The sequence below is a fragment of the Aphidius gifuensis genome, unplaced genomic scaffold (assembly GCF_014905175.1).
Source record: "Aphidius gifuensis isolate YNYX2018 unplaced genomic scaffold, ASM1490517v1 Contig6, whole genome shotgun sequence".
In the NCBI taxonomy this organism is placed as follows: Eukaryota; Metazoa; Arthropoda; class Insecta; order Hymenoptera; family Braconidae; genus Aphidius; species Aphidius gifuensis.
This window is the reverse complement of record NW_025220587.1, coordinates 19,747-43,122: the sequence shown is the minus strand read 5'-3', so window position 1 is coordinate 43,122 and position 23,376 is coordinate 19,747. Positions and strand designations below refer to the sequence as shown.

The 23,376-nt window shown below is 26.4% G+C and overlaps 5 protein-coding genes across 5 annotated transcripts; 3 read left to right on the top strand and 2 right to left on the bottom strand.

Moving 5' to 3' along the window:
• The first annotated feature begins 1,278 nt into the window (after nucleotides 1-1,278).
• LOC122860088 (calpain-A-like) lies at nucleotides 1,279-2,992 on the top strand. Its single transcript, XM_044163747.1, has 6 exons — nucleotides 1,279-1,297; nucleotides 1,369-1,472; nucleotides 1,544-1,699; nucleotides 1,776-1,978; nucleotides 2,051-2,156; nucleotides 2,219-2,992. The coding sequence occupies exons 1-6, from the start codon at nucleotides 1,279-1,281 to the stop codon at nucleotides 2,990-2,992; spliced, it is 1,362 nt and encodes a 453-aa protein (XP_044019682.1).
• Nucleotides 2,993-3,386: 394 nt separating this feature from the next.
• LOC122860087 lies at nucleotides 3,387-4,610 on the top strand. Its single transcript, XM_044163746.1, has 5 exons — nucleotides 3,387-3,423; nucleotides 3,480-3,621; nucleotides 3,704-3,828; nucleotides 3,924-4,122; nucleotides 4,597-4,610. The coding sequence occupies exons 1-5, from the start codon at nucleotides 3,403-3,405 to the stop codon at nucleotides 4,608-4,610; spliced, it is 501 nt and encodes a 166-aa protein (XP_044019681.1). The 5' UTR covers nucleotides 3,387-3,402.
• Nucleotides 4,611-4,625: 15 nt separating this feature from the next.
• On the bottom strand, nucleotides 4,626-20,311 carry LOC122860086. The gene is given in 6 exon segments (XM_044163744.1): nucleotides 4,626-4,658; nucleotides 7,852-8,636; nucleotides 8,639-11,830; nucleotides 11,987-12,332; nucleotides 13,459-15,368; nucleotides 15,702-20,311. Coding segments are annotated over 6 exon segments (10,551 nt in total). The 5' UTR covers nucleotides 19,987-20,311.
• A 364-nt stretch (nucleotides 20,312-20,675) lies between these two features.
• Nucleotides 20,676-22,413, top strand: LOC122860074. The gene is made up of 2 exons (XM_044163728.1): nucleotides 20,676-21,397; nucleotides 21,492-22,413. Exons 1-2 carry the CDS (start codon nucleotides 21,281-21,283, stop codon nucleotides 21,942-21,944), a joined length of 570 nt encoding a protein of 189 aa, XP_044019663.1. The 5' UTR covers nucleotides 20,676-21,280; the 3' UTR covers nucleotides 21,945-22,413.
• On the bottom strand, nucleotides 22,280-23,362 carry LOC122860073 (transmembrane protein 179-like). The gene is made up of 2 exons (XM_044163727.1): nucleotides 22,945-23,362; nucleotides 22,280-22,872 (listed from the first exon to the last, which is right to left on the bottom strand). Exons 1-2 carry the CDS (start codon nucleotides 23,052-23,054, stop codon nucleotides 22,320-22,322), a joined length of 663 nt encoding a protein of 220 aa, XP_044019662.1. The 5' UTR covers nucleotides 23,055-23,362; the 3' UTR covers nucleotides 22,280-22,319.
• Between the last annotated feature and the right edge of the window lie 14 nt (nucleotides 23,363-23,376).

The following is a 23,376-nucleotide window of genomic DNA, read 5'->3' as shown; positions in this document are numbered from 1 at the left end:
ATTTATTTCCTCATTAAATATATAAAATTAATATTTTATTTTTAATTTTCAAACATTTTAAAAACTAAAATCAGTTTTGAAATGTTGAAAAATTTGGTTTGAGATCACAATGTGTCATATTATTTGGGCTCTTTATCCCAAATATTTTAGCTGATTCAACTTCCTTGAATAAATAAAAAGCACATGCATATCAATAACTTATATAAAAAAATTAATAAATAATACTTGAGTAATTAATATTGTTTTTGCTATTGTTAAATGAGACAATTTTCTGTGAGGTACTAATTTTTTTATTGCCAATAATAAATTCCACCTCTAAAACGACTGTGTCATCAAGTTCCTGTGCAATATGATCTGGTGTAATTAAATTATAATATTTAATAACTTATTAATTAGTATACTTGAAGAAAATTGCCTCAACCTTTTGATGAAAAATGTAAATAAAAAAAAAACTAAAAAAATTAAGCTTGGAAGAAAACATATGACAAAAAAACGGAAATTAAATAAAAAAATTTATAGTGTTTCTATTAAAAAAATAAAATATATTCCTCTTAATTAAATCAAATGTTCAGATTAAATTAAATGTTTAAATTTTTCATCAAATTATTATTTTTTTGTTTCTTTAAATATTTAAAAATTAATAATATTGTTAATTATGCTTTGTGAAAAATATTTCAACTATAGTCAAAGTAATAAAAAACAAATAAAAATTCCAACTTTACTTTTTATCATTTTAATAGCTAAAAAAAAAAATATTTAGCACAAATAAATAGCTGCAAGTTTTTTTAACGTTAACCTTGGGAAATAATATTTTTTATAAATAAAAATTTGTTTAAATTTATGATGTTATTAATAGTTTCTATACATATTTTCCAGCTTCAGTAGAATATTTATTCAAATTCTTAGATATTTGTTTGTCAATAATAATTTATTTCAATATATTTCTCGTCTTATTTCAAGTTTTACCAAATAATTCTCTGTTTTAAAAAAAGAATATTTATTTTAAAAATATATTTGTTTGGTTTTTTTTCAATTTCAACATATTACATACATTGCTTAATAATATTATAAAATAAAAAATATCATAGCAAATACTATTAAATGTTTTATGACAACATTAATATCAAAATAAATACTACAACAACACATAAATTCCTGAGCTCAGAATATATTTTTAAAAATCACAATTGGTTATTTTGTAATATAAATATATCTACTGTATACTGATCGGAACTATTTTCTGCAATAATGAAAATAACTTGTGTTTTTATGGTGATTATGTTGAATCAACATATTGGTAATTTATTAATATTAAATTTTTAAAATAATACCTTGACAATAAAATTAAATGGCAAATAATTTTTCAAGGTCATTGTTCAAGAGATGAGCCCAGCACCAGCAGAAGTTCAACAGAGCTTCAAAGAATTCCGTCCGACAGAAGTCTTCAGCAATTAAAACTGGAAAATGTCCAGGTTGTCTCAAAACTATTGTATAACAATATTTTCAAATGCACATTTATTTATTCGTATATGAATTATTTCAGTTGACAGAGTATAAAAATGGTGAAATGATTGAATTACAAGAACAGGATTTCTTTCATCTTCAAAAAGAAGCATTTAGAGACCATAAGCTGTTTAAAGACCCCCAATTTCCAAAAGAATTATTTCTTAACTCAGGACAAAATGATTTAAGACCAAAGGTAGTAAAAATAAATGAAAATATACATAATTATATATTATACCTTCATATATTTTATTATTATAAATATTTTTCAGGATATTGTAGAAAAGCCACAAGAGCCTGTCATATTTATTGATAATAAAAAACCTTTTCACGTGAAGCAAGGAAAACTAGGTGATTGCTGGTTTGTCGTTGGACTTTTACATCTTCAATATTATCCAAATTTATTTCGATTCATTGTCTCACCACACGACCAGACATTCAATGCTAAAAATTATGCTGGAATATTTCACTTCAGGTAAATATATACTACATAATTATTTTAAAATAGCTTTGTTATGAAAAAAAAAAAAAAAATTATTATCAACAGATTTTGGCAAGCTGGAACATGGGTTGACGTTGTCATTGATGATCGTCTTCCAACTGTACAAAAAACACTAATTTATGCATCATCAGGATATCCCAACGAGTTTTGGGTTTGTTGAAATTTTAATTTTTAATTTTTAAGAACAATATAATAACAAATCATTTATTTTAGCCAGCATTAATTGAAAAAGCTTACGCAAAATTACTTTATCGATCATACAAAAATCTCATTGGTGGTTTTTCTAAAATATCAATGCCAGATTTATCAGGATGTATATCTGAAACATACGTAATAAAATCTACATCAAATGAATTATTTAAAATTATTCAAAATGCAAAAGATAGATCTACAATGATAAGTTGTTCGACTGTCAATCAAGAAGAATTTCAAAAGTTTAAAACGCCTGTATTGCGTCTTTTGCCTCATCACTCTTATGCTATAACAGCTGTAAAAACAGTAACAATAGATAAAATTGATGGTGAATTTAAACTCATACGTATACGGAATCCACAAGGTCGAGTATCTAAGCATCTCTATCACGGTAATATCAAATATTTTTTCAACCAGGCTACTTTAGAATCAAAATTAGATACTGAAATTGATGGAGAAAGTTGGATTCTATATGATGATTTCATTAAGTATTTTTCATATGTTGAAATTTGTAATTTGACACCCAATCAAATAACTAATCATGTTTATTCAAATACTGGAAAAAAATTGGCATTATCAGCAATCGAAGGAAAATTTATAGGAGCAGTAACCCCAAAGCAAATAGTATCCAATAATTTTTATAAAATTAATCCACAGTATCGTATGGTATTGACAAAGTCAGACGAAGGAAAAAATACATCTACTGTTCTTATTGGTATCTCATTAAAACGTAGACATGATTTAGAAAAAATTTCAACTAGTTTAATATACTTTGAAATGATATCAGTAAGTTGACATATTATTATCAATTTTATAATAATAAATTTCTTTGAAGAGTAAATTCTTAATGATGAAATAAAAAATTTACGCCTTCAGCTTAATAATGATAATACAAGATTATCAAAATCACTGTTTAATAGTTTTATTAAACATAATCATAGATTTCGTCAATTCGGATCTAACGGGCAAGTAAATAAACGATTTGATTTGAAACCTGGAACGTACTACATTACTCCATATATAAAGGATACATTCAAGGGAGCAACTTTTTATCTGCAAATACTATCTGAACATGATAATATTTTAGAGTAAGCTTAATTAATAAATTAAAATGACAATAATAATAAAATTAGCTTCAACAGATAAATTAAATTCAACATATTTTTTCTATTATTTAATTCAGAGTATATGATCGAGACATTTATATGCCCCCCATCACCGAAAAGGTAAATTGGTATAATTTATATTATCATCATTTATTTTAATAATTATTTCATTACAGTTAAAAGATTTGTCAAAAAAAAATATAGACCTACCTGACATTGATCATAAACTTTTTGAAAAAATGAGCGTTGATCTAACAATCAATTTTAAAGACTTATATAATATTTTAAAAGATGACAAATTTTCATTGAATAGAAATTGTATGTAAAAATTTTTATTTATTTCTTATTCATTATATTTTATTATTTATTTATTAATTACTATAATATTTGAATACACCAGGCCATATTAAACAGGAACTTGATGACACAGTTAATTCAGAGCTGGAATTGTTAGCAATAAGTGCATTAGTGCCTCAAAGAAAATTGTCTCATTTAACAATATCAAAAATAATATTAATTATTCAAGTATTATTTATAAATTATTTTTGTTATTTAAAAATTTTTTTTATTTTTTAAAGAAATATTATCATTGATATGCATGTGCTTTTTATTTATTCAAGGAGGTAATTGAAAAATATGGAGAACAAGATTTTCCTGGATATATAAAACCTGGTTCTATAAAAGGTTTATTAAGAATAACCGGATATTCTATTAATATAAATACTGTGAATGTTATATATAGACTCTTTAAAAACGCTGATGGATTAATTCATTTTAATGACTTTTTCTTGATTGTATTGGCTATCAAAAATAATATTGGTAACGTAAAAAAATTCTTTTATAATTTATTAATATATTTTACAGAGTATATTATTTTTTCTATTCAAAAAAAAAATTGAAAAACAATATTGTCATTCTTTTAACAGCATCGTATTGTGAGGAATTTAATGCAAAATTATGTCACGAAATGGTATTAATGGTACACGACAATAACGGTATTACGAAATTTGAAAATTTTAATGAGCCTGAAATTCATGAATTAAGAATTAATATGCAACAATTTAAAATAATTATTCACTTTATCAGTGAATTAAAAGTAAAGAATAAAATAAATATTGATAGTGATGCTTTATTAATAGGTTTAAATAATCTGATAATTATTATTGTTATTAGGAAAAATTTGACAAATATGCATTTTCTTTGTATTTTTCTGTTCCGTTTGAAAAATTGGGAAACCTTTTGGATGACATTGATTTTGAATTAACATATGATATTATTGCAACTATATTTCAGAAACATGGAAATGACGTTGATATTTTTTTTCACCAATTTGTACAAGCTGTTGTTGATGTTACCTTGATATTTGGTAAAAAAAAAACGAAAATGAAATAATCAATTAAAATAAAATTTTTTGATTAGTTTAACTAATGTTTTTTATGACAGATAAAATACAAAATACACTTGCAGTAAGTCATAAAAAAGATAGAAATTTGAATAAAGAATATCATGACATGTTTCCTCGATTTTGGAAAAAGAAACAAGAAAAAAAAAATTAATTGACAATAAAGGAACAGCTGATGAACCTGATGAAGAAAATAAAAATAAATAAAAAAATTTATGGTATTGTTACTAAAAAAATAAAATATTTTAAGATTAAGTTGAATGTTTAAATTTTTCATTAAATTATTATTTTTTTTTTTCTTTAAATATTTGAAAATTAATAATATTGTAAATCATGCTTTGTGAAAAAAAATATTTTAAACTAACCAAAGTAATAAAAAACAAATAAAAATTTTAAAATATATTTTCCAGCTTTAGTAGAATTTTTATTTAAATGAATAAATATTTGTTTGACAATAATAATAAATTTCAATATGTAAAATTTATTACAATCGAAATTAATTATTATATAACTGTAATTAAGGATTATCCCGCTATGTTTTTTTATGAATAAATAAATGAATAAATAAACAAAAATATTTCTCTTCTTATTTCAAGTTTTTCATATAACTCACTCATATGTTTATTTGTTTTTATCTATTTTAAAATACAACATATACATTGGTATTGGTAGTAAATAAATACAACAAAATAATTAAAAATTTTTTTGAATCTTTTTTTGTTTATTTAATTTCTCTGATAATATTATACATAAGTGTATTTTAATAAATTTGTTAAATAACAAAAAAAAAAATTAATTTAAAGTACGTATTCAATTATCGTTTTGGTAGATCATTGATATTGATATTTGGGGATCGAGAATTTAATTTATCAATGATTGGAATCGCAATAGCTGGATATTTACTCATTGTTAATTTATTAATAATTATTGAATACCGTTCACATTCAGTATGCAAATTTGATTCAAATAATAATGTACTTGTAAAAAGAAGAATATTTTTATCATCATTTAAAATGAGTTTCTCAATGATATCTATCATACCAGTATTTTTTTTATTATTCAAAAAAGGTTGCAAAGGCTTTTCAAAGTGTTGAACAATTGTAGACATTGAGAATATTTCAACCAGTGATGGTATAAGCTGTACAAGATGATGTGTCATTTGATCGATAGAATATTCATTATCAAAAATACCAATGTAAACCAAATCTAAATAAAAAGTTCCCAAGTGTTCTGGTTTTAACACTTTCAACAAAGCATCAAGCACAATTTTTGCAGTTTTTAATTTAACATGATCACATTTCATTTTACAAATACATGTAATCAGTTTCTCGATTAAATTATTGAATGTAAGTACGTTCTTATGATATACAAAATCAATGTTCAAGGATTTTTTAACCATTTCAGAAATTATATCAGTTAAAAATATCAATCTTGACTCAAGCTTATCGCCTGCTTCGAAATGTAAATGTTTCATAATATAATTAATGCTATGATTGAAAATACTCTGGGCTTGAAAAATTTGTGAAATAATTCTTGATAATATACTGATGTAATTGTTCTGACTTTATTTTTGATTTATCAAAAATAATTGGATATTTTTCTTTCTTGAAAGCACTTGATTGAGACAATAATGTACTTATAAAAAGAAGAACATTTTTATCATCACTTACAATCAGTTTCTCAATAATATCTATAATACCAGTATTTTCTTTTTTCTCAAAAAATATATGCAAAGGCTTTTTGAAGTGTTGAACAATTGTATACATATACTCACTGGTATATATTTCTACTAGTGATGGAATAAGCTGTTCAAGCTCATGAGTTATTTGATCGATAGTGAATTTGTTATCAAACACACCAACATAAACTAAATCCAAATAATGAGTTCCTAATTGTTCTGGTTTTAACACTTTCAACAAAGCATCAAGCACAACTTGAGCAGTTTGAATTTTAATATGATTACAATTTATATTACAAATACATTCAATCAGTTGATAAATCCAAGAGTGGACTCTGAGTACTTTTGTATCATGTTTAGACGGAATGTTCCAGGATGTTTTAACCATTTCGAAAATAACATTGCTTAAAAACACCAATCTTGACTCAAGCTTATCATCTGCCTCAGCAATGTATTTCTTAATAATATAATTCTGAAAACTATCAGACAATAAATAATCTGATCTTGAAAAACTAGCTAAATAGTTGCTGATAATATACTGATGCATTTCTTCTGAATTTATTTTTATTTTATCAATATTTATTGAATATTTTTTTTCTTCTTGAGATGCAATTGATTGCAATAATAATGTACTTGTAAATAAATTAACATTTTTATCATCATTTGGAATGAGTTTCTCAATAACATCTATGACATTAGTATTTTCTTGATAGTTTGAAAACATGTAGAAAGGCTCTTTGAAGTGTTTAACAATTGTAGGCATTAACTCACTGGAGAATACTTCAACCAGTGATGGAATAAGCTGAACAAGTTTATGAGTCATTTGATCGATAGTGAATTCGTCATTAAACACACGAACATAAACCAAATCCAAGTAAGAAGTTCCTAATTGTTCTGGTTTTAACACAGTCAACAAAGCATCAAGCACAACTTGAGCAGTTCGTATTTTAACATGATCACATTTCATCTTACAAATGTTTGCAATTAGTTTGTAAATTAAATAGTTGGCTGGAAGCAAATTTGTCTTAAATGCAGAAGGAACGTTCCAGAATGTTTTAACCGTTTCAGAAAGAACATCAGTTAAAAATAGTAATCTTGATTCGAGTTTATCACCTGATTTGGTAATGTAATTTTCAATAATATAATTCTGAAAACTATCAGACAACGAATACTGTGGTCTTGGAAAATCGTTCAAGGCGTTTTTAATAATATACTGATGGAATTCTTCTGAACGTATTTTTAATTGAAATATTTCAATATTAATTATATTTTGTGTTTCTCCATTAGAAGTAGTTGATTCCCATAATAATGTTCTCGTAAAATGAAGAACATTTTTATCATCATTTACAATCAGTTTTTCAATAATATCAATAATATTAGTATGTTCTTTTTTGTTTAAAAACATATGTAATGGCTTTTTAAAGTGTTGGACAATTGTAGACATTAACTCAGTGGAGAATATTTCTACCAGTGATGGTATAAGCTGTACAAGTTGATGTGTCATTTGATCAACAGTGTATTCATTATCAAGAATTCCAATGTAAACTAAATCCAAGTATGAAGTTCCTAATTGTTTTGGTTTTAATACTGTCAACAAAGCATCAAGCAAAACCTTTGCAGTTCTTAATTTAATATGATCACATTTTATATCACAAATACGTGAAATCATTTTGTAAATAAAATAGTTGACTGTGAGGACATTTGAATTATATTTAGAAGGAATGTTCCACCATGTTTTAATAATTTTTATAATAACATCAGTTAAATATACCAATCTTGATTCAAGTTTATCACCTGCTTCGGAAATGTAAACGTTCATAATATAATTCCAAATGCTATGAGACCAAACATACTCTGGTCTTGAAAAATCAGTAAAATAATTTTTGATAATATACTGATGGAATTGTTCTGATAATAAACCTGAATTGTAGAAAGTTTTGTTTATAATACGAGCTACACATGTTTGACTGTCTGAACGTCCAAAATCTTCGTCTATTTCTTCAATTCTCTTGATTGTCTCAAACAGCTTTAATATATAACGTTCGTAAAAATCATCAGGGACCTCAGACACGTCGAAAATTTTATCCCAAAAGTAATCTTCAGTCTTGACACCATCCATGCAAGTTTGTATGATGCTCCAACTCTGTGAAGAAGGTGCATCAATAAATAGTTTAAAAATACATTTATAAACAACTTCACGAGCTGATGGATGCTTTTCTTTCTTCCATAGAGATCTGACATCATTTCTTGATTATGACTGGCTACTTGACAAAATAATCTAATACCATGTTTTTTAACAGATATTTTTTGATTGACAAGAGTTTTTGAGAATTCTATAACTTTTCCCACAGGTACACGACGACCAACGTTATTCAACGTGTTGACAGCATCGTGAACATAATCACCTTGACAAAATTCAAAGATTGGTGAAAATGATACTGGTGGATTGACAATGTTTAATGACCATAGAATAGAACAGTTTAATTTATACTCGTCTTTTGTTATGCTGGTTGTTAAATCGAGTGTTTTTGATTCTGGTATAAAAGGTGTCAATAGCTTTTCATATGATGCACCCTCATACAAAACTGCAAGAATACAAAGATTTTTATGATTATCATCAGTTTCTTTAATTTTTAATTCTTTCAAACATTGATTTGCAAACATTATGGGTAAATCTTGATGCCATCTAGCATCACGAAGAAATCTACGAGCAAGATTACGTCTTGTAATTTTATTTTTACATAGCTCAAGATATTTATTCCAGTTTTTTATAATTTTTTCTGGCGATTTTTGCAATAATCTTATGACATTTGAATTATTAAATTCAATTTTTTCAGGTGACGTAGATGGTTGTTTTTTAAGTGACTTAGATGATGATTTATCAGATTCTTCAGATGATGATTCATCAGATTCATCAGATGATGATTCTTTAGGTAAATTAGATGTTTTAACAAAGCTTAAAAAAATATCATTTTCTCCTTTTTTTAAAAGTGTATCAGTTGATTTCTTGTTCCAGTCACTATCACTTGTACGATCTCGTGTTACAATACTTTTTACAGCCTTAAACAATAATGGATAATTTTTTATACTTAATTTTTCCAATGGAACTTTAGTCTGGGCATTCCTTTCATTAAAATTGTACATACTACGTAACATACTATTGACAAATAATGGTAACTCTTCATGAATACATACGTATTCTATAAAATCAATCAAATACTTCCTTTCGTAATCTGGATACTCTTGAAGAATATTCCAATCGTAATGATTTGAAATCTTTTTACGATCAAACTCGATATATAGTTCAATGTATTTATTAAATTCTTCATTATGTTTTATTTTTGAGTAAATTAAATCACAAATTAAAGTTGAACTCACATGTATACATGATTTAAGCTCATTTTTAACATGTAAAAACATGACTAATTGATCAACAATAATTATATGTTCTTTTGGTAAATTTTTAACATCAAAATCAGCACGTAGGTTCTTTAAAACATTTGAAATTAATGGATATTGCTCATTTTTATGTCGTGTAAATATGTATTTCAACACATTCAGAAGAGCATCGTAATCGTTGTTGACTCTGCATGTGTATATTAGCTCTTTTAAATATTCACCGCGATTACTAATATCTGATTCTTTTGATATTTTTTCTGTTATCAATGGAATTGATTCATTTGTTGGCAAATAGCATACCCAGTGTTGAATGTATCTCATGACTGGTGTATCATTTATTTTCATTTTTTTTTTAGCAATTTTTATTCTCTGTTCAAGGTTTAAGAGTTCTATCATATTACGTGGTATCAAATAATCATAGTCCAACAAACTTATCCCATAAACATCCTCGAATGTTGATAATAAAAGATTGATTTTTTCTTCTTCAGGATAATATTTCAATAGTTTATGAAATGTTGTAAAAGAAAAATCTTGATAATTTTGTGGAAAACATTGTTTATAAAATTGATGAAATTCCAATTTATTCAGTTTCTCTGTAATTGATTCCAATGGCAATAAAGATATTATAAGCACTGGAGTGTTTAACAATTGATCCCGTACACGTTTGAAAAATGATTTACTTTTTTCGTAACTCAACTTGGTGTTTGAAGTGAGTTCTTTGACAATATCAACAAAAATATCATGAATTTCTAGTAAGCGTTGAAGTGTCATTGAACCGATCCACTCGAAAAAATTTAATTTATAAACATCCTCAAATGTAGACATCAAAAGATTGAATTTTTCTTCCTTTGGATAGTACTCTAAATATCCGTAAATTGTTTCCAAATGAAGGGAAAGATGATTTTGAGGAAAAAGATGTTTATAAAATTGATAAAATTCCAATTTATTAAGCATTCTTGTAATTGATTTTAAAGACTGTAAAGGCATACGGATCTTATTTCGTCTTGAAAATGGATCCAGTACATTTTTTAAGAATGATTCAAATTTTTTGTTACTTATATTGTTGTTTAAGTTAAACATTTTGACAATATCAACGAAAACATTAGCATGGTTTTTTAATAACAATGAAAACGATATCAAATCAACACAGTCCAACGGACTCATTCCATAAAGGTCTTTGAAAGTTGATATCAAAAAATTTAATTTCTCTTCTTTTGGATAGTATTCTAGAAGTTGATAATATGTTGTAAAGCAAAATTCCTTATAATGTTCTGGAAAAAGGTGTTTATAAAATTGATGAAATTCCAATTTATTCAGTTTCTTTGTGATTGATGCCAAAGGCAGTAAAGGAATAAATATTTCTGGCTCGTTCAACAAATATATCCGTACATTTTTTAAAAATGATGCACTTTTTTTGTCACTTGGCTTGATGTCTAAATTGAATTCTTTAACAATATCAACAAAAACATCAGGCTGGTTTTCTAGTAAAAGTTGAAATGATATCAAATCAGCACAATCCAACAAACTTATTCCATAAACATCCTCAAATGTAGACATAATAAGATTTATTTTTTCTTCTTTTTTTGGATAATATTTCAAGTATTCGTAAAGTGTTGTAAAACAAAATTCTTTTTGATTTTGTGGAAACATTTTTTTATAAAATTGATGAAATTCCAACTTATTAAGCATTGTTGTAATCAATTTCAAAGGCAATACAGGCATAAAATATTTTGGATCATCCAAGAAAGCATTGCGTGCATTTTTCAAAAATAATTGACATTTTTTGCGACTTAATTTGATACATGAATTGGATTTTTTGACAATATCAGCAAAAATTTCAGCATGATGTATCAGTAAATTGGGTAAAAATTTACTGTATAGAACTGAATACATTCTTAATAATGAAAAAACAAAATTAGGAAAACGTGGATAGATAATTTCAAGCTCACTAACAGTGATTGGTTTTATCCATTTATTGGTAGTAATACGAATAAAGTCTTCTCCACAGGCAAAACAAAGTGGTCTCACTAATTCTTCACCATATTGTTCTTTCAATTCAATGTAAAAATTTTCAGCAATACTTTGTTTATTTGACAACATCAAATATTTTGCCAAGTTTTTAATAATTCTCATGCGAACAGTCAATGAGACATGTGGAAAAATGTGTTTATTAAAATATTGGCTGTTAGTGATGTCCTCATTGCTGCCATCAAAAAACCACTTGACTTTGAGTGCACGATCATTGATAAAGGCATCATCAGATTTAAGTGCAGCCACAATACCATCAGGTTGATGAAGAATTTTAGCCACTTCAAGTTGAACAATTGGCACAAGACACTCTGGAAGTTCAGCTGAACTCTTGACATCAACATTTTTCACACCATCATCATCAGTTTCCATTGCATTATCAATGAACTTCTTGGCAATGCAATTCAGTGCTTGATGTTTTTCACCAGGTGTTTTACCTGGTATTTTTTGGATCGCCTCAAGATATGGTGATTCCATTTTGTACTCTGTGCTTACTGTTGTTGCGACTTGGTCACACATAGCCTGACAAATAATATTAGTTTATTAATTTTTTAATAAAAAAATCTGTCAAGTTAAATTTTTTATTTACCTGTTTTTTTTATTTGACACAGTGACAAATTCAGATTCACACTTGATTATACTGGATAATAATTGGATCCAACTAAAAAGCAACAAGTTTGTGTCGTGTTACACAATATGATGAAATAATAACATTAACTGACAACAACAACGTGTCTAAACCAGTCTAAACACTACATAGTAAAATATTTGACACCTAAAACTACCTAAAATCATCTAAAACCACGGCCTCGCTTAGAAATAATCATAATAATAATGACTTAAAACTCTGTAAAAAATCCATGCACGTATTATAGATTGTATAATTATCATCGATCGGTTTACCCTGGTGATTTTCTATACATCCCGTATTATATTGTCAAGGAAAACCCGGGAAAATCCGAAAAAATACTCTCAATTTTAAATTACGGGAAAAAATTATATAAGTAAATAATTGATAAAGTATAATACATTAAAATATTAAATTGATGAAAACATTGATAAACTTTATATTTCAATTTGTACTTTTCACATTTTATTTATTGACTAGTTATATATCAAGAATAATTATTGTAAAAATCCAACTACTTGGAATTTTACAAAATAACATATTTTATATTTAAAAAAAATTGTTTTATTGTCGTTTTAATATTATTAAATTCAATTTTCTGTAATATTTTTATTTGACGTACCTACATTTCTATTTTTAATGATAATAAATAGTAATAAATAGTCATAATATAATAATAATAATAATGATAAATAAATAAAAAATAAATAGATAAATATTTTTGCCTTTTGTATCTTTGAAATTTTTAAATTTTGACTTGTATATTATCTGAGTATGTTGAAGAATTAATCATGACAATGAAATTGATCTACAACTTGTTGTTGGGCAATTTATTACTTTATATTAATCGAGGTTTTTTAAAACCAATTTAAATTAATATATATTTATTGGTATATTATATATCATAAAAAAATAAAATTATGTAACAATCATTTCGTAATACTGAGATTGTCTTTCTAGTTAGTCATGGCAATTAAAAGGTTTACAATGATTATTTAATTCATCGATGATAGGAATTACAATAGCTGGATATTTACTCATTTTTAATTTATCTATAATTATTGAACATCGTTTTTCTTCATTATGCAAATTTGATTGAAGTAATAATGTTCTTGTAAACAGAAGAACATTTTTATCATCACATAAAACAAGTTTCTCAATAACATCTATTACATGAGTGTTTCCTTTGTTGTCTAAAAATATGTCCAAAGGCTTTTTAAAGCGTTGAACGATTTTACTCATTGATTCACTGGAATATATTTCAACCACTGATGGAATGATCTGAACAAGCTTATGGGTCATTTGATCAACAGTGTATTTATTATCAAGAATACCAATGTAAACCAAATCCAAGTAAGAAGTTCCTAATTGTTCTGGTTTTAAAATTGTCAACAAAGTGTCAAGCAAAACTTTTGCAGTTCGTATTTTAACATGATCGCATTCCATATCACAAATACGTGAAATCATTTTGTAAATTACATAGTTGGCTGGAAGAAGATCTGTCTTATATGCAGAAGGGACGTTCCAAGATGTTTTAGAAACTTCTAAAAAAAGATCAGCTATAAATACTAATCTTGACTCAAGATTATCACCTGCTCTGGCAATGTATTTCTTGATAATATAATTCCAAATTCTGTCAGACGAAAAATACTCTGGTCTTAAAAAATTAGTAAAATAGTGTCTGATAATAAATTGATGTAATTCTTCTGACTTTACTTCTAATTCATTAATAATAATTGGATTATGTTCTTTTTTATTAGGAACAGTTGATTCAGATAATAATAAACTTGTAAAAAGTAAAACATTTTTATCATCACTTAAAATAAGTTTCTCCATAATATCTATCACACTAATATGATTTTTATTCTCTAAAAATATATGCAAAGGCTCTTTAAAGTGTTGAACAATTGTAGACATTAACTTACTAGAATATATTTCAATCAGTGATGGAATAAGTTGAACAAGTTTATGTGTTATTTGATCAATAGTGTATTCATTGTCGAACACACCAGCATAGACTAAATCCAAGTAAGAAGTTCCTAATTGTTCTGGTTTTAACACTTTTAACAAAGCATCAAGCACAACTTCAGCAGTTCTTATTTTAATATGATCACAACTCATATTACAAATACACTCAATCAGTTGGAAAATTAAATAGTTGACTGTATTATATATACAAGGAACGTTCCAGGTTTTTTCAACCATTTCGAAAATAACATTACTTAAAAACACCAATCTTGACTCGAGATTATTACCTGCCTTGGCAATGTATATTTTCATAGTATAATTCCAAATACTATTAGGCAAAAAATAATCCGGTTCTAAAAATTTAAGAAAATAAAGTCTGATAATAAATTGATGTAATTCTTCTGAATTTATGTCCAATGTATCAATAATAATTGGATATTGATCGTTTCTATTGAGATCAATTGATTCGGATAATAATTTACTTGTAAAATGATTAACATCTTTGTCATTATTTCTAATGAGTTTGTCAATAACATCTATTGCACCAGTATTTTCTTTATTTTTTAAAAACATATGCAAATGCTTTTTAAAGTGTTGAAGAATTGTAGACATTGACTCACTAGAATATACCTCCACCAGTGATGGTATAAGCTGGACAAGATGACTTGTCATTTGATCGATGGTGAATTCATCATTAAGTATACCAATGTAAACTAGATCCAAGTAAGAAGTTCCTAATTGTTCTGGTTTTAACACAGTCAACAAAGCATCAAGCAAAACCTTTGCAGTTCGTATTTTAACATGATCACATTTCATATCACAAATACATGAAATTAGTTTGAAAATTAAATAGTTGGCTGATTGTAAGTTTGTGTTATATGTGGAAAGAATATTCCAAGATGTTTTAACAGTTTCGGAAATAACATCACTTAAAAATACCAATCTTGACTCGAGCTTATCATCTGCCTTAATAATGTATTCATTTACAATATAATTTCGAAAGTGATCAGACAATGAAATCTGTGATTTTGAAAAATTATCAAAATAGTGTTGGATAATGAATTGATGTAATTTTTCTGAATTTATTTGTAATCTATCAATCATTATTGAATGTCGCCCTTTATCATCAGAAATAATAGATTGCAATAATAAAGTACTTGTAAAAAGACGAACATTTTTTTCATCACTTATAATAAGTTTCTCAATGATATCGATTAAATGAGTATTTTTTTTAGTGTCCAAAAATATGTTCAAAAGCTTTTGAAAGTGTTGAACTATTGTAGATATTAACTCACTTGAATATTGTTCTACCAGTGATGGTATAAGCTGAACAAGATGATGTGTCATTTGATCAACAGTGTATTCATTATCAAGAATACCAATGTAAACTAAATCCAAGTAAGAAGTTCCTAATTGTTCTGGTTTTAACACAGTCAACAAAGCATCAAGCAAAACCTTTGCAGTTCGTATTTTAACATGATCACATTCCATCTTACAAATACATGATATCAGCTTGAAAATTAAATAGTTGGCTGGAAGCAAGTTTGTCTTAAATGCAGAAGAAACGTTCCAGGATGTTTTAACTATTTCTAAAATGAGATCAGTTAGAAATACTAATCTTGACTCGAGTTTGTCACCTGACTTGATAATGTATTCCTTGATAATATAATTCTGACAACTATCAGACAACAAATATTCTGGTCTCGAAAAATCAGCAAAATAATTTTTGATAATATACTGATGGAATTCTTCTGAAAATAGATATGATCTGTGTGAACTATCGTTTAAGATATGAGTTATATATTCGTGGCTTTTTGAAGGTCCAAAATCCTTTTCTGTTTCTTCAATCCTCTTGATTGTTTCAAGCAACTTGGAAATGTAACATTCATAAAAATCATCAGAGATCTCGGAAATGTCAAAGATACTTTCCCAAAAGTGATCTTCAGTCTTGACTTCATTCATGCAACTTTGTATGATGCTCCAACTCTTGGAAGAAGGTGCATCAATAAATAATTTGAAAATATATTGATACAAAATTTCACGAATTGATAAATTCTTTTCTTTCTTCCAAAGATACGACATCATTTCTTGAATTTGATTATGACTAGCTACTTGACAAAATAATCTTATTCCATGTTTTTTAACAGATACTTTTTGATTGACAAGAGTTTTTGAAAATTCAATGACTTTTCCAACAGGAACACGACGACCAACGTTGTTCAACGTGTTGACAGCATCGTGAACATAATTTCCTTGACAAAATTCAAAGATTGGTGAAAATGATACTGGTGGATTGACAATGTTTAATGACCATAGAATAGAACAGTTTAATTTATACTCGTCTTTTGTTATGCTGGTTGTTAAATCGAGTGTTTTTGATTCTGGTATAAAAGGTGTCAATAGCTTTTCATATGATGCACCCTCATACAAAACTGCAAGAATACAAAGATTTTTATGATTATCATCAGTTTCTTTAACTTTTAATTCTTTCAAACATTGATTTGCAAACATTATGGGTAAATCTTGATGCCATCTAGCATCACGAAGAAATCTACGAGCAAGATTACGTCTTGTAATTTTATTTTTACATAGCTCAAGATATTTATTCCAGTTTTTTATAATTTTTTCTGGTGATTTTTGCAATAATTTTATGACATTGGAATTGTCAAATTCAATTTTTTCAGGTAACTTTGGTTTATAATTAACCCAGCCACTTCTTATCTCCAAAAGTTCATCAGTTCTCCGCCAATCAGCTTTATATAATAATGGATAATTTTTTGTACTCAATTTTTCTAATGGAACGTCAGCCTTGGCGTTTCTTTCATTAAAATCATAAATACTACGCAGCAGACTATCAACAAATCTTGGTAAATCATGTCCATAATCATACATGCATATTTGTGTTAACCACTTTCTTTCATAATCTGGACAATCTTTAAAAATATTCCAGTCGTAGTCATTCCAACCATCTGCACCGAAATTATCCTGAAGCTCGATGTAAAGTTTAATGTATTTGCTAAACTCTTCATTATGTTTTAATTTCGCGAAAATTAAATCACGAGTTAAGTTTAAGCTTACATCTACACATGATTTAAGCTCATTTTTAACATGTAAAAACATTACTAATTGTTCAACAATAACCAAGTGTTCTTTTGGTAAATTTTTAACATCGAAATCAGTACGTAGTCTATTTAAAACATTTGGAATTACTGGATTTTGTTCACTTTTATGTCGAATGAATATGTATTCCAACACATTGAGGAGAGCATCGTAATCCTTGTTGACACTGCATGTGTATATGAGCTCTTGTAAATATTCACAGCGCTTACTAGCAACTGATTCTTTTGATATTTTTTCTTTTATCAATGGAATCGATTCATTTGTTGGCAAATAACATATCCACGAACATTTAATGTCTGTCGTTGGTGTATCATTTGTTTCAATTTTTTTTCTAGCAATTCTCATTCTCTCTTCAGGATTTAACAATCGTAAAAGATCTGGTGATATCAAATCGGTACACTCCAACAAACTTATTCCATAAAGATCATTAAATGTTGACATTAAAAGATTGATTTTTTCTTCTTCAGGATAATATTTTAACAGTTTATTAATTGTTGTAAAAGAAAAATCTTTATAATTTTTTGGAAAACACAGTTTATAAAATTGATGAAATTCCAATTTATTGAGTTTCTCTGTAATTGATTCCAATGGCAATGGTTTACTTTTTTCGTCACTCAACTTGATCTTTGAAGTGTGTTCTTTGACAACATTAACAAAAATATAATCAACATGATTTTTTAGTAAGCGTTGAACTGACATTGAATCGATCCACTCCAAAAAATTTAATCCATAAACATCCTCAAATGTAGACATCAAAAGATCGAATTTTTTTTCTTTTGGATAGTACTCTAAATATCCGTAAGTTTTTGCCAAATGAAGTTCTTCATGACTAACAGGGAAAAGATGTTTATAAAATTGATAAAATTCCCATTCATTAAGCATTCGTGTAATTAATTTTAAAGATTGTAAAGGCATACAGATCTTATTTCGTCTTGAAAATGGATCCAGTATATTTTTTAAGAATGATTCACACTTTTTGTTACTTATATTGTTGTCCAAATTAAACATTTTGACAATATCAACGAAAACATCAGCATGGTCTTCTAATAACAGTGGAAACGATATCAAGAGAGCACACTCCAATGGACTTACACCATAAAGATCTTCAAATGTTGATATCAAAAGATTTAATTTCTCTTCTTTTGGATAGTATTCTAGAAGTTGGTAATATGTTGTAAAACAAAATCCTTTATAATTTTGTGGAAATAAATGCTTAAAAAAATGGTAAAATTCCAATTTATTTAGCTTTTCTGTAATTAATTTTAAAAACTTCAAAGATGTATTTAAAATACGATTCAGTTGATAGTTAAAAAAAGATTCACAATTTTTGTTACTCAACTTGTTGTTTAAATTGAACCTCTTGACAATATTAACGAAAACATCAGCATAATTATGTACTAAGAGCTGTGGAAATGATATTAAACCAACACACTCCAGAAAACTTATTCCATAAAGTTCCTCAAATATTGAAATTAAAAGATTCAATTTTTCTTCTTCATGATAGTATTTTAAATATTTGTAAAGTGTTATAAAGCAAAATTCTTTTTGGTTCTGTGGAAACATTTTTTTATAAAATTGATGAAATTCCAATTTATTCAGCATCGTTGTGATCAATTTCAAAGGCAATACAGGCATAAAATATTTTGGATCATCCAAGAAAGCATTTCGTGCATTTTTCAAAAATAATTGACATTTTTTGCGACTTAATTTGATACATGAATTGGATTTTTTGACAATATCAGCAAAAATTTCAGCATGATTTATCAGTAAATTGGGTAAAAATTTACTGTATTTAACAGGATTACTTTTCAATAATGAAATAACAAATTTTGGAAAACGTGGATAGATAATTTCAAGCTCGCTAACACTGACTGGTTTTTTCCATTTATTAGTAGTAATTCGAATAAAGTCTTCTCCACAGGCAAAACAAAGTGGTCTCACTAATTCTTCACCATATTGTTCTTTTAATTCAATATAAAAATTTTCAGCAATACCTTGTTTATTGGACAACATCAAATATTTTGCCAAGTTTTTAATAATTCTCATGCGAATAGTCAATGAGACATGTGGAAAAATGTGTTTATTAAAATATTGACTGTTAGTGATGTCCTCATTGCTGCCATCAAAAAACCACTTGACTTTGAGTGCACGATCATTGATAAAGGCATCATCAGATTTAAGTGCAGCCACAATACCATCAGGTTGATGAAGAATTTTAGCCACTTCAAGTTGAACAATTGGCACAAGACACTCTGGAAGTTCAGCTGAACTCTTGACATCAACATTTTTCACACCATCATCATCAGTTTCCATTGCATTATCAATGAGCTTCCTGGCAATGCAATTCAGTGCTTGATGTTTTTCACCAGGTGTTTTACCTGGTATTTTTTGGATCGCCTCAAGATATGGTGATTCCATTTTGTACTCTGTGCTTACTGTTGTTGCGACTTGGTCACACATAGCCTGACAAATAATATTAGTTTATTAATTTTTAATCAAAATCTTTCAAGTTAAATTTTTTATTTACCTGTCTTTTATTTTCTTTAATATTAAAATGTAATAATATTAAAAATTAAAAAAATTAATCGGATAAAGACACAATGACAAATTTTGGTTGACACTTGATTATACAAATTCAACGAAGAAATAAAAATCAGTGAGAAATAGTGAAAAGCAACAAGTGTTATATGCTGTCAAATGTGCTATTTCACAATATGATGAACATGATGAAATAGTAAATGTACATACGTGACAAAATAACGTGGTTTTACCTATCACGTTTACCAACGTTTACCAAGTTATTTTGACTGGTTTTGAGTTTTGACATCTAAAACTGCCTAAAATCACGGCCCTGTTATAATAATGATTATAATACCAATCATAATGAATCATAATAAGGATTGATTAGGATGGATCCACAGTTTAAAACTTCATTGATATCACCTGTTACAATATAATAAGTTATTATATTATTAATAACAATATAGTCAAGAAATGAAAAATAGAGAAACGATATTATAATAAAGTTTAAAAATAAAATACCTAATTATTATTTAAATCGTCATTTGTAATTGCAATCTTCAGTCAAACTAAAAAAAAAAATTAAAATACAAGGCAATAGAAGGCTTTTGTTTTTTTATTAATATTATATAAACTTTCTAAATATTTCAAGTATATTTAGTTTTAACACTCCATGACGACAGCATAATGTATTATCCTCATAATTTATTATTACTTTATTATTATTTATTTAACAGCCGACAATTTTATTTTTCCCTAATGATAAAATTCTTATAAAAAAAAAAATAATTGTAATAATTTAAAAAAATAATTAAACATCATTAATAGCCAATAATTATTTTACATCCAAGATCAACATTCAGAATACCTTGCAATGACCAACAAGTATTTTTCAAGTTCAATGTCAAATAAATGTAACAGTTAATTACAACAAAATAACATGCAAAAATATTATTAAATAAAAATAAATCTAAAGTTAAAAAAAACTGAATAAATCATTGTTATTTTGTTATTTATATTAATAAACAATAACATGAGTCATTGTGATATTTTAAAAACATTCACAGTCTATCACGTGATAGAATAATTATTGGAAGTTTTTAATTCGACACCAGTTTTCCTTGAAACTACAAAAGTGGTCCATAAGAGTTTATAAATACAGCCACAAGTTCATTATTATATCTTCAACTTGAAATTAAGCTAATAAAAAATTCTTTTGTTTAAAAATAAAAAAATGAATACTCTATTAATTAATTTATTCATTGGATTATTAATAATTAAATCATACTGTCAAGATATTATATTTCCAAGTGATGAAGAAGTAACTCATTTAAGTGGCAACAAAATGCTCGTAAGTAAACTTTAAAAGAAAAAAAAATTATCATTATGATTAAGAGTCAAACGATAAAACTGCTGATAATTATAATAACTTAATTTTTGACTAGGATACTGATCGTATACCATTATCAAATCCAATAGCATGTCCAAAAAATATGCTACAATATCCAGGTGATGGTGTTAAAAGTGTATGGGTTTGTGATTGTCGTCCAACATATTTATATTTTCCATTGAATGATACATGCCATGAGGCATTCAGACAAGGACCATGCAAAGTTGGTGAATATGTTGTTCTTCCACCTGGTAATGTTACACCAAAATGTCAAAAAAATCCATGTCATCATGATGGAATGGTACCTTATAATGGTACTTGTCATAATTTAAGAATGACTGGTGGACCATGTGGTGATAATGTACTTGGTGTTAATGAAACAACTTATCAACTTGAATGTATTACAACTGATATTGCACCATTCATTATAATTGATGCACCATTAATTGACTCATGTCCACCAGGTAGTCGAAGAATTACCGTTGGTGATTGTAAACCAGTACTTTAATTATTATTTTTTTAATACTTTTATAACACTTTTAATAAATAATGTTTTTCTTTTTTTGAATAAATTAACTGTTAATTTATTTTAATTGTATGATAAATATATTATTTTAATTTTAGTCTTACATTTCATCAAAATTAATATTTTTTTTAGTTGAAAATTATTTTTTTCTTTTATTTAATTATTTATATATATTTACAATAATTAATTGGATTATTTACGTTTTTTTTTTTTCTCAATTATAATAATAAATTGCCGTTTTTTTCGTTCTTTTTTTTTTCTTTGATATGTACATGATTTTATGAGTTTATTTTAACCGAGTATTGTGCTTGTTTTGTAAAAAAAAAAAAAAGGAAATTATTATTTAAAAATATATATTTATGAATTTATATCCTGACTATAACCAGCATCATCAACAAGTCTTTGTCGTTCTCTGTACATTGATACTTTCATATTTTCAATTTGATGATATTTTAATAATTTTAATACAGCAAATACAGATAAACCAACCCAAATTGATAAACTACTCCATGTACCAAATTGTGCAACACCAAATTCAATATGAAAACCATTTGTATCAATATTATCAGCTTTATCAATATCATTACCAGCAGCAATTTCACATGATGGAAAACGTTTTATCATACAATTACACCATGTCATAAAACCAAGTGTTACTATTATTGCTGCAATAAGTGCTGAAACTGTTAAAAATATTGTTGATACAACGTCAATAAATGCTGATAAAAATGAACTATCTTCACCACGATACATTAACATTGATAATTTATATATTTGTACTGATGACGTTATCATCAATATGATACCAATAATTAACACATAATTACAGTATAATTTTGATGACCAATTAACAACAAATTGTCCATCAGTTTCTTGCCATATACCAGTTGAAAACAACAAACAATTGCCTCTGAAAAATATAAATTTAGTTTTAATTATTTTAATTTAATCATTTTTTACCTAAATAATAATGTTATTTTACCTAAATTCCTTTTGATGAAGTGACATTGGTACAACAATGCAAAATGATAAAATCAAAGCAACAACATAGCTTGCAACTTGACTAATTAATAAGACATTTATTAACGCCATTGTTATTATTTTTTTTTTAATAACTATTATTTATTATTGTTGTTGTTTTCAGATTTTTTTAAGTCGTATTTAATGACGTAATTAGTTGTTAACTTTATTTTCACTATTAATAATACACAAATACTTCATGATTCGAAATTTTAAAAAGTTTTTAAGAATAACTGAAATATCTTTGATATTTGTTGGTCAATTTATACAAATTACAAAGTACACTAATTATTTGATTTGTCAATTTTGACAGTTGTCATTTATTAAAAAACACACACACGCAATTGACAATATTATTTTTTTTTTTTTCAGTACTTGTCACTTGGTAACGTAG

Coding starts and splice junctions, on each gene's coding strand:
- LOC122860088 (XM_044163747.1), top strand. Junction 1,473..1,543: donor TAAAACTGGAAAATGTCCAG/GTTGTCTCAAAA, acceptor GAATTATTTCAG/TTGACAGAGTATAAAAATGG. Junction 1,700..1,775: donor AAAATGATTTAAGACCAAAG/GTAGTAAAAATA, acceptor AATATTTTTCAG/GATATTGTAGAAAAGCCACA.
- LOC122860087 (XM_044163746.1), top strand. CDS start 3,403: ATGCCCCCCATCACCGAAAAG. Junction 3,424..3,479: donor TGCCCCCCATCACCGAAAAG/GTAAATTGGTAT, acceptor ATTTCATTACAG/TTAAAAGATTTGTCAAAAAA. Junction 3,622..3,703: donor ATTTTCATTGAATAGAAATT/GTATGTAAAAAT, acceptor TGAATACACCAG/GCCATATTAAACAGGAACTT.
- LOC122860074 (XM_044163728.1), top strand. CDS start 21,281: ATGAATACTCTATTAATTAATTTATTCATTGGATTATTAATAATTAAA. Junction 21,398..21,491: donor TAAGTGGCAACAAAATGCTC/GTAAGTAAACTT, acceptor ATTTTTGACTAG/GATACTGATCGTATACCATT.
- LOC122860073 (XM_044163727.1), bottom strand. CDS start 23,054: ATGGCGTTAATAAATGTCTTATTAATTAGTCAAGTTGCAAGCTATGTT. Junction 22,873..22,944: donor CTTCATCAAAAGGAATTTAG/GTAAAATAACAT, acceptor TATATTTTTCAG/AGGCAATTGTTTGTTGTTTT.